Here is an 11468-nt window from a genome sequence, read left to right as displayed (position 1 = left end):
ATTCTCCTGGATGGCATGCTAAGGCACATGAAAATCAACAAGGTGCTTGGTGACAGCCAGCATGGCTTCACTAAGGGGAAATCCTGCCTGACCAATTTGGTGGCCTTCTAGGATGGGGCTACAGAACTGATGGACAGGGGTAGAGCAGCTGATGTCATCTACCTGGACTTGTGCAAAGCTTTGACACTGTCCCACACGACATCCTTGTCTCTAAATTGGAGCGACATCAGTTTGATGGATGGACCACTGAATGGATAAAGAACTGGCTGGATGGCCGCACACAAAGAGCTGTGGTCAATGGCTCAATGTCCAGCTGGAGACCAGTAACGAGTGGTGTCCCTCAGGGATTGGTGTTGGGACCGGTCTTGTTCAACATCTTTGTCGGTGACATGGACAGTGGGATTGAGTGCACCCTCAGCAGGTTTGCTGATGACACCAAGCTGTGTGGTTCAGTTGATACCCTGGAGGGAAGGAATGCCATCCAGAGGAATCTTGACATGCTTGTGAGGTGGATCAATGCCAACCTCATGAAGTTTAACCATGCCAAGTGCAAGGTCCTACACCTGTGTCAGAGCAATCCCAGGCACAGCAACATGTTGGGCGGAGAAGCAATTCACAGTAGCCCTGTGGAAAAGGACTTGGGGGTGTTGGTTGATGAGAAAATGAACATGAGCCGGCAGTGTGCTCTTGCAGCCCAGAAAGCCAACCATATCCTGGGCTGCATCAAGAGGAGCGTGACCAGCAGGTGAAAGGAGGTGATCCTGCCCCTCTACTCTTCTCTTGTGAGACCTCATTTGGAGTATTGAGTGCAGTTCTGGTGTCCTTAAAAAGGACATGGAACTGTTGGAACACGTCCAGAGGAGGGCCACGAGGATGATCAGGGGACTGGAGCACCTCCCGTATGAAGACAGGCTGAGGAAGTTGGAGCTGTTCAGCCTGGAGAAGAGAAGGCTGCGTGGAGACCTCATAGCAGCCTTCCAGTATCTGAAGGGGGCCTATAGGGATGCTGGAGAGGGACTCTTCATTAGAGACTGTAGTGACAGGACAAGGGGTAACGGGTTAAAACTTAAACAGGGGAAGTTTAGGTTGGAGATAAGAAGGAAGTTCTTTCCTGTGAGGGTGGTGAGGCACTGGAATGGGTTGGCCAAGGAAGCGGAATGCTCCATCCCTGGCAGTGTTCAAGGCCAGGTTGGACGGAGCCTTGGGTGACATGGGTTAGTGTGAGGTGTCCTTGCCTGTGGCAGGGGGTTTGGAACTGGATGATCTTAAGTTCCTTTCCAACCCTAACTATTCTATGATTCTATGATTCTATGACTGCCCTAGTATTATTTTGTACCACTGGTTATGTTGAAAGAATAATGAAAAGTCTGCGTGAGTCACTTTAATTATTAGGAACAGACGGTAACAAAAATATGCCCCCTATAATTTTTAACGACAGTTGTAGACTTTAAATTGTTGCACATTTAAGAAAAATGCTTTCTCTGTCAGAAAAAAAGAGTTTTTTTCTGTTTTGTAGAAGGCTAAGTGCAGCCATCTCTGTGTCCTTTTATCTGTATGATAATGAATTCATTTTTGAGGACTGTGATGATTTTGTGTGTGTGTGTGTGTGTTATTCCAGTGCAGCTGGTGAATGTTTCTAGAAGCCTGTGTGCAGGCTTATGAACTATCCCATAGTTGGTAGTTGCCTTTCATTTGAAAGAGGCAGAATATGTGCATTAAGAATTACGATGCGAAAGCCTGTATTTAATTGTCAGGTCTTGCTTCTTATTTATGGTGAAAAAATATTGCTGTTCTTATTGCAAAGGATATTCTGCAAACCTTTGTCTTAACACATATACTTGTAAATTTTATTCAGTTATGGGTAACTTGTCTATGCATCCTGTTGAGCACTCGGAACAGCCTATGTTTAACCTTTTTTTGTTTATGCAAAACCTCTGAAACACAGCATTAGTTTAATCCTTTCTTCTTTTGTTTCACACCACAGTTCTCTTACCATGTGGGTTGTGAAGGGTCCTATTCTTTAGGGTTGCTATCAGTCCTGATTTATGAATAATCTGATAAAGAGCCAGCTCCACTCCCAGAAATGTGCCTTAGGTAGATTTGTATGTCAGTGAGTGGTGAGGCACTGGAACAGGTTGCCTGAAGAAGCAGCAAATGCTCCTGGAAGTGTTCAAGGCCAGATTGGACAGGACCTTGAGCAACCTGATCTAGTGGGAGGCATCCCTGCCCACGTCAGGGGACTTGGAACTAGATGATCTTAAGGTCCTTTCCAACCCAAACCATTGTATGATTCTATGTAATAGGGTGAGTTCACTAGGAAAAAGTAAATGAGGAAAACCATTAGAATCATAGAATAGTTAGGGTTGGAAAGGACCTTAAGATCATCTAGTTCCACCCCCCCTGCCATGGGCAGGGACACCTCCCACTACACCCTGTCACCCAAGGCTCTATCCAACCTGGCCTTGAACACCGCCAGGGTTCATTAAGATACTGAACCATACTGTCTGTCATTGAAAGCTTTGAGTTGTTTAGGTAATTCTGTGAAGACCAGGATTGAGTGAGTTATTTGGGTAAATTATTCTTACTGTTCTTGTGCAGGCTGCTGTACTGCTGAAGTTCGTATCTAATTCACCCAGTCTTTCAGAGAGTGTGCTCCATGCTTTGAGACCAGGAAGACCGTGGTGTTCTGAAATGAAGATGGAAGCAGTGGGAAAAGCAGAACAACTTGATTCAGAAGTTCCACCAAAGACTTCTGAAAAGCAGGAGACCGCTCCTGATGAAGACAGACCTATAGAACTCAAGACACAAACTCGGAAAGACAACATGCCCACTGCAGCAGGCTCTGGGGTGCTCTCTTCGATGCCTTGCTTACTGATGGAACTGAGGCGAGACTCCTTGGAGTCTCAGCTAGCATTTATGGAGAGCCATAAGCCAACAGGTGGTCAAGTTTACGAGAGTGACTCTTCTAATCACTGCATGCTTTCTCCTTCTTCCAGCGGGCATTTGGCCGACTCAGATACGTTGTCTTCCACAGAAGAGAATGAGCATTGTCAGGCTGAAGCTGCTGTAGAGGGAGACTCTTCTGTGGTGTCCGGGGCTGCAGTTGGGAGGAAATCCAGGCGATCCAGGTCCGAAAGTGAAACTTCAACAATGGTTGCCAAGAAAAACCGACAGTCTACTGATAAGCAGAATGGTCGAGTTACCAAGGTAAAAGGTCATCGAAGCAAAAAGCACAAAGAAAGAATCCGGCTCTTAAGACAGAAACGGGAGGCAGCTGCTCGCAGGAAGTACAACCTGCTGCAGGACAGCAGTACCAGTGATAGTGACCTGACGTGTGACTCGAGCTCATCAGATGATGATGAAGTTTCAGGGAGCAGCAAGACAATCACTGCAGAGATACCAGGTAGAGGATGTTTTTTAAACTGAACTGTAACACATCAGATGTTGTTTCTCGGTTGTCGTGCTAAATTAGATGAGTGACACTTGAGAAAGAACAGAACTGCATCTCTGTAAATGTGAAGACTGCAGTATATTAACAAGACATGGGCAAATTTTAAAATCTGTTCTGAGATTTCAGTGCACTTTTTCACACCAACAAAGCTTAGAAATGGTAAATTGGAGGAAGGGCTATCTTTGAATTCTGGAATTTTCAGATCTTTTCCTTTGTAAGGTTCTATGAAATCCTATCAGTACTGTCAAATCCCATTAGACGGTGATAATCTAGTAAATACATTCTTAAGATAAGCGGCAAGCTTTGCTTTAATACATTAAGACAACAGCTCAGCAGCTGTGTTAGAAATAACATGGCATACCTCTTGTGTCACAGTAAGGCCCTGTTGATTATTGCACTTGCCATGTGCTTTCAGCTATACATTTCAGTGCATGACAAAGCTACTTAGCTTTGTAAGTTCTTGCAGATTGCAGCTGGTCACCTATTTTAGGACATAAATATGAATTTGTTTACACAGGTGCCCAAGCTATATCCACCCCTAAATTTTCAGCATCTTAGACAAAGCTGTTACCATTTTCCTATATCATAAGGATCTATTGTTTCTATACTTTTAATTTTCTGACACATCCATGTTAAGATTGGAGGCAGCAAATTATAGAGGCCTTCTCATGATTTTATTAGCAAACGAAAGATGAATTCAAGGTTTTTTTCTGCTGAGTCTTTGTTATTTCATTAGCTCAAGTGTCATGGGCAGAATTTTGTGTGAATTATTCTTTCAGCATATTATTACATGGCAATCAAAAATAAAGTCACATAAAACCAAACTTTTTGGTTTGCCAATTTTTACTGGGTTACGTGGCTTTCTGCCTTTTGTGCTAGAAGGTTGTGGGGTTTTTTTTGAGATATCAGCTTACACAGGGCAAGAACATTTAAAGGAAAACTGCAATAATTAGTCTTAAGTTGCTGAACTTTTTGCTGGATGAATTATTTAAAATATTTGCAGTAGATTTTACAAATAACTTTTAACTGACTTCATTATGGTGAATAATTCTGGGACCATGAGAAGTGGCATTTTCCCCACATTGCTAGAAAAGAAGTTAATGTGTATTATTAGTAAGTCTGGGAAAAACGTAGTCCTGCTGTAATTTTTGTGTAGTAAACTTTTAATAGAGATCTACATTTATTATTATTTTTTTTTTTACCAATTTAGTAGTTAGTCAAAGTTCTAGCTTTTGTAGTTTTGTGCCTTTCCATTTACTATATTTACACTTTGCTGGGCAATTAAAGCCTGATTTAAAGCCTGTCAAAGAAGACTTACTGAGTTCTGGGACAGGTTCCTCAGACCTCAAAAAACCCAAACCACCCAATAAATCCCCCAGGTTATATTCTTTAAGTCATGGAATACCTTGTGACCCAGAAAGGCACCACATGGTATTTTCAGATCTTCTTAGATTTCTGACTTCCATTCTAGGGATCTGAAGCCACTCTGGGGTGCATTTTCTGTATCACTAGGCTTTTCTGTGTTTGAGCTCTTGGTCTTAACAGTGAGATGCTTGCAGTGAAAAGGTCCCATTGCAGCGTAGAAAAGAACTTATTTAGTGATGATTACACCAAGGCCCAATTTTACCTGTGATGTGGGAGTGAAAAAAACATCCTGAGGAAAAATTACTTTTATTCCTATTACATAGCGCATATCATCTGCTTGATACTAAACTGCATTTAAAACATTAAAACTTTTGAGCTGTCCTTTTGGAATTAGGGGTAATATGTACCTGCCACATTGTCTTTTTCCTTTAAGTAAAAATGACTGTGGTTTGTGGGAAACAGTCTACAAGTAAAAAATAATCTTCATAGAGATAAGGACAAGGCTGGCCAAAAATGCATCCTGTGCTACTAGTGGGTTAATGAAATGTTGTGGTCTTAACAGATGTAGTGGAGCTGCGAATCTGAGTAAGACTCCCAGCTATCTGTCACAGTGGTAGATTCACATGCCATCTGCGATCCCTCTTCTTGGAACTCGCAAAGTGCTTAACTTTTTTTTTTTTTTTATTACTAGAAAGCCATTTTAGAGCATAGAGCACTTAGCATTACACTATGAATATCCTCAAAATTTAGGGAATGAACACTTTGTTAGAAAATAATACAGGGTATCAGAAAGCAAGAAGACTGTTGTGGTTTAAGCCCAGCTGATAACTCAGAACCACACAGCCGCTCACTCACTCCCCCCTTCTTCCCTGCCCCCACTCCCAGAGGGATGGGGGGGAGAACTGAAACTATGTAAACCCCACAGGTTGAGATAAGAACAGCCCAATAAGTAAGGTACCATACAAAACTATTGCTACTACCACTAATAATAATATTTAAAAGGGAAATAACAAGGGGAGAGAATATAAAACTAAAAGAGGAAAAGGAAAAGAAAACCAATAAACATGTATGATGCACAATACAATTACTCACCACCTGCTGACAGATACCTAGCCTGACCCGAGCAGCGAACTGGGCCTTGCAGGTGACTCACCCCAGTTTATATACTGGGCAAGACATGTTGTGATGTGGAATACCCCTTTGGCTAGTCTGGGTCAGGTGTCCTGTCTTCGCTTCCTCCTGGCTTCTTGTGCCTCTCCTCACTGGCAGAGCATGAGACTGAAAAGTCCTTGATCGGGGTACACACTACTGTGCAGCAACTAAAACATCGATGTGTTATCAGTGTTGTTCTCAGGCTAAAGTCAAAAACACAGCACTGCACCAGCTACTACGAAGGAGAAAAATGACTGCTGCAGCTGAACCCAGGACATGATCCCTTTGCAAATTTCTTCACCCTTTAACTTGACATAGCTTCCAAAACTATTGAGCTGTGAGTTTACAGATAAAGAGACAAATTAGGTAAATGCTAGCATTTTTAGGCTTGATTTTCTTTTTAACCCTGAAGGCCACCAATAAAGATTGTTTTAAGAACTGTAAGGGAAACATTTGAAGCACTGATTTGCTGCTACTGTAAATTGTAAATATGCTATGAATGATGCCTTTTAAAAATAGTATTGCAAGGTAACATATATTTCAATACACAGTTTCTTCAGTTTACAAAATTTGGTCAACTTTGAACATGCTAGTTCATTCTTAACTTTGAAAGCTTAGATAGCTATCATCATCAATAGTTTTTATTTAAATTGCAATTAAAGCTTACTCATTATTATATAATCATGGAATAATTAGGGTTGGAATGGACCTTAATATCATCTAGTTCTAACCCCCCTGCCATGGGCAGGGACACCTCGTACTAAACCATGTCACCAAAGGCTCCATCCAACCTGGCCTTGAACACTGCTAGGGATGGAGCATTCACCTCTTCCTTGGGCAGCCTGTTCCAGTGCCTCATCACCTCACAGTTATTACTTAAAGGTGTCTGACTGTAAGCCTGTGGAAATCAGAAAGACTGACATTTAAGTTACTTGATCTTAGGATAAGATCCCTGAATAAAGACAAATAAGCAGAATCATTGGATGTTCAGCACTAGGAGTATATGAACAGAAGATTTATTTTTTTTTTCCAGGGAGGAAAATAGATTGAATATACAAAAGGAATCGCATTGTAGGAAAAAAGGTACAATTTTACTTAATTAATTTTAGTTAAAATGCCACTGGATATAAATTAGTTGCTGTAAAGTAATTTATTTTTGAGCAGAGGACCTGAATGCTGAATTTTTAGCCTGTCTCATAAGTAAACAGATGGGAGAGAAGACTTAAAAAGTAAGGGGTTTTAATACAATGGTTTTAGCCCCTGACAGGCAGCATTGCTACTTCTCAGAAATAAGAGTATAATCCTGTGCTTTGTTTAGCTGTTACTGAGGTATATGTATACCTCATTTAAATAGCTCCTACGAAGAATGTATTGTTTAATTCTGTAATTTCATGTACATAGTGAGATCCCAATAAAGATTTAGTGCCTTATGGTTTTTATTAGTAAATGTTTGCTTAGGATGTGCAATGATTTTTCTCATTCTCAAGATAGTTTCTATTATTCTTAAGCTAGAGGTTCCCACAGGTTTCACATTTATATATTAAATTGTCAGGTTCTGCAGTTGCTTTGCGTAGTTTAATGTGGTGCTTGTCTTGTTTCAGAATTGCTATAGGTAAAATTTGTGTGTTTGGACAGCATGCATATATTGTTTATTGCTCCTCAAATAGGTATAAAGCCTCTTTTTCTTGTGTTTTTATTGCTTCCTAGAGGATTCCTGAGTGAACTCTAAACTTAAAAACATAGACACCGCTGCCTTTTCTTATTGATATGCAGAGTAATATAATGAGGATTTCCTTCTCTTCTTGCTGCTGAAGTTCTTCCTGATAATCCCAGAGCTGGTCATTTTAACTGTCTTTTTTTGATGGATAGAAGGAAGGAGAACAATTTCCTTCCAACTATATCCTGTTTTCTGCCTTGCCTAGAATTAGTGCTAGAAATGCTGCACAGCCGGTGGCTCATGCAATGAAGGGCATGCTTCCAGTTGGTGTGAGGTTTATCACTCCTACATGTCTTGTGGGCATCACTCCTGTGATGCAGCTGTGTCCATCAGACCTAGCACAGGTTGCTTTCATCTTGTATATTAGGATAGCATTTGCATATCTTTTCATGTTCTTGCATATGTTTGTGCTGTGAATTCTCTTCATTGGTGTTTAGTGTGTTTTCCAAAACTAGACCAAGAGCTTTGGGCTTGGCTACTTTAGATGCTGCAATCACTATATCAGACTTTATCTCTGTTATATTATGTACAATTTTGTGTTTAACAATCCATTATAAAAGGGTTCAAGTATGTAAGTAAAATAAGCATAATTATTAAGGTTTATTAATTAAACAGTATTTTGTATCTCAGCATAACAGAACTAAACGTTATTGTGTAATGGTTTTGACACCTTCAGTTGAATTCAGAACAGATATTTTAAGGGAATTGGACTAATTTGGTTTATTGGGAAAAAAAATCCCCCTACCTTTGTGACAGAATTGTCTGAGAATTCTAGAATAAAAATAATTTTGAAGCCAAAATTCCCATTATAACCTCAGTGAGTGTAATTTTTTTTTCTTTTCTTTTATGGCAATACTGATGGCTAATATTTGCTAATTCTGTGCCCCCGCCCCTCCCGGTCATATCCAGGGGAAACAGTTAGAAAAGTTGCTTTCCCGAGTTAACATGACTTAATAAACATTATTATGTTCTTACTTAATGATGTTTTATCAAATGGCCTCAATGTCTTTAAAGCTGGCTTCAGTCGTGCTGGAGGAGCGACCAGGGAAATTCCAGGATTGCTCAACATGGGTACCGTGTGGGATAGGAACTGCATAGGCAGTGTCCTGGAAGAGGCCATGAACTGCTTTGCTAAGATGCAGAAATTTCGCATGTGGATAGAAAAGCTAACCCGACTTGAAACAAATGAAGAAAGCAAGCAACAACTGGAGCCCAGGGAGCCTAAAATTCAACTAATTGACCAAAAAAGCCCCCCTGCCACAGTCAGGGTCTTTCATACAGACGTCTGATAGCCAAGTACTTCCACAGCAGACATTTAATTCTTATGTGGGCTATCAAAATGACGATGCTATGCTAGAGTTTCCAGTGACTTTTAATAATAATTTTTCACCTATCTTTCCAGAGCATGGGAATATTGCAGAGCCTGATCTGAATCAATCATAAACTTAAAAAAAATTATCTTTGCAATCCTGATATTACTTCAGGTTATGATAAAAACAAGGTTTGCTTTTATCTGTATTTGTTTTGTTTTTCTCTTTTGGGTTTTATTACCATGGTATTGTTTTCTTTACTTTATAGAGACTATATATGTAGTTAACCCTCTCCCCCAGTATACCCACATACATGTGCCAACACACACATACCTTTAAGGGGGGGGAACAACCACACTAAGCTTTCATCACCAAACTTGGGAAAACATAACTTAAAATCCTTGATTAGCTACCCCAAAATCAGTAGAGCTGTTTGCTACAATAGGAGCATTCAGAGTATTCATCCAAATGCTCTTTTTGTGTGTTAAAGCATTTATATAAGGAAATAAGCTTTATATTTAAAGATGTAAAGTACCCTAGAGAACCAGACTAGATACAGACCTTTACTAGATACAGACATTTACTTATTTGTTTACTCCCAAGTTTTGCTGCTTGAACGTGTCACGCATTAGTTTTTTCTTCTTCCTTTTTAGGCAGAAGTAATAAATAAGCTCACCCTTAACTATATATAACAAATGTGCACAACTGATTTTTGTCTCCCACTTAGTAGTTCATTTTCTGTCCAGAGTTTTTATTAATGTCATTGCTGTGTCACACGTGGCATATTTATGGAACTAGCTGTCTTATATTGTGTGTGCAAATATGGACACATATATGTGTTCAGTATGGGTGGAAGTCATCTCTAATTTTAGGTGTCTAGTTTGCTGTTCTGTGAATATCCTTCTGAGTCAATGGGAAGAAGTAAGCACCTAGAGAGGATACCTCTGGCAGTGGTTTTTTTTTTCCGTTATTTGTCTAAACCTCCCTTACAAACAGTTTAGGATCGATAACTTTTGGCTGAAGTGAGATGAATCACACCCAACTACATGTGCTTGCATGAGCTGTGCACACAAGGCATAAAAATAGTCATGTCAGTCCTAAAATAAGCAGCTGTTGGTGGATGGATTGAGCCTTGGCACAGGAATTTAAAGGCTTGAGAGTCGGATTAGTAAAAACTGTGGTGGTCTGAAGGGATGGGTTGCTGTCATGGTTTAAGCCCAGCCAGTAACTCAGAACCACGCAGGTGTCTTGTCTCTTGTTTCCTCCTGGCTTCCCATGCCACTCCTCCCTGGAAGAGCATGAGAGACTGGGAAGTCCTTGATTGGAGTAAACATTACTTAGCAATAACTAAAAACAAAGGTGTTATCAGCATTGTTCTCAGGCTAAAGTCAAAAACACAGCACTGCAACAGCTACTAAGAAGGAGAAAAATGACTGCTACAGATGAACCCAAGACAGTTGCTGGTCTGGATCAGACAGCATGAGCTTGTTCTGAACTATGTTTGAATGCCACTGAAATCATTATTTACTTGTGATGGGGAATGTCAGAGTACTAATTTCATTTAAATAATATTATTGTGTGGATTTTATTTTATTTTTTTATGTTGATTGGTGTTCTGAATAGGCTGACTTGAATCTGTGATGTTTAAAGTAGGATTAATTTAAACTATATATCAAAAATCTCTTTAATTCTTACTGTTATCACTACAAACAGGGATTTTTTTTGGTCACTTCATTAAGGCCTTTCTTCATCATCAGTTACAACTTGCTAAAAGTTTCTAATGCAAATTAAATAAAAATTCTAATAAAGTCAACTAAAATTCTGCATAGACATAATTTGAGAGAACACCGTAGGTCTCTCTTAGCTCTGTTATTTTACCATTTAAACCACAGTCACATTTTTCCCGATTATTTTAGTGTAATTCCTTTTCTTCCTGTTGGAAGTAACCACTGTATGTTCTATACATCTGGGTGTTGTTTGTTTGGGTTTTTTTGGGGGGGGGAGGGGGTGTGGTTTGGGGTTTTTTTGGGCTTTGTTTCTTTCTTTTGTGTTATTTTCCCCTCCCCCTTCCCTGAAGTTAGTGGGAGTTTTTCCATCAATTTATATGAGAAATTGGGTCAAACCTGTAACAGGAACTCAAGAAATGTTTTTTGTTATCAGTATAATACTAACACTGGTGTGTTAACATTATTCTTGGCCCAGACATACTTTTTTTTTTTAAGTATGTGATGCCTTCATTGGGAAAAAAAAAAACAAACCCTGAAACAAAACAACAACAAAAAAAAGCCCCAAACCAAAACAAAAAACCCTATGAGGTTAGAGAGCTGTTTTAATTTCAGAGTAACTGTTTGAAAGACTATGCAGGAGATAACTTTTTAAGTACTGGAATAAATTCTTTACAGATTTTGATACAAAGATTTTGATATGAACTTGTAAGAAAACTTCCTCATCTGAAATTGAGCATTTCAGGTAA

At 39.7% G+C, this 11468-nt stretch overlaps 1 protein-coding gene across 2 annotated transcripts; it reads left to right on the top strand.

The window, feature by feature from the left end:
• The first annotated feature begins 2347 nt into the window (after positions 1–2347).
• On the top strand, positions 2348–10562 carry LOC133262746 (protein ARK2N-like). Of its 2 annotated transcripts, XM_061442204.1 has the most exons (3): positions 2348–2938; positions 3035–3403; positions 8700–10562. In XM_061442204.1, exons 1-3 carry the CDS (start codon positions 2692–2694, stop codon positions 8972–8974), a joined length of 891 nt encoding a protein of 296 aa, XP_061298188.1. In that variant the 5' UTR covers positions 2348–2691; the 3' UTR covers positions 8975–10562. The 2 variants fall into 2 exon arrangements, with proteins under 2 accessions (XP_061298188.1, XP_061298187.1); XM_061442203.1 differs by having other exon boundaries at positions 2348–3403.
• Positions 10563–11468: the final 906 nt, after the last annotated feature.

This window comes from Pezoporus flaviventris, unplaced genomic scaffold, assembly GCF_033815535.1.
Source record: "Pezoporus flaviventris isolate CSIRO_AGI_PZ_B2104156 unplaced genomic scaffold, CSIRO_AGI_Pfla_v1 ptg000219l, whole genome shotgun sequence".
Lineage (NCBI taxonomy): Eukaryota > Metazoa > Chordata > Aves > Psittaciformes > Psittacidae > Pezoporus > Pezoporus flaviventris.
The sequence above is the reverse complement of the archived record's forward strand: the minus strand, read 5'-3'. Positions and strand labels throughout refer to the sequence as shown.

Excerpts from the sequence above, each read along its gene's own strand:
- LOC133262746 (XM_061442203.1), top strand. The coding sequence starts at position 2,692 with ATGAAGATGGAAGCAGTGGGAAAAGCAGAACAACTTGATTCAGAAGTT. Across the intron at positions 3,404-8,699 it reads AATCACTGCAGAGATACCAG|CTGGCTTCAGTCGTGCTGGA; the intron begins GTAGAGGATGTT and ends ATGTCTTTAAAG.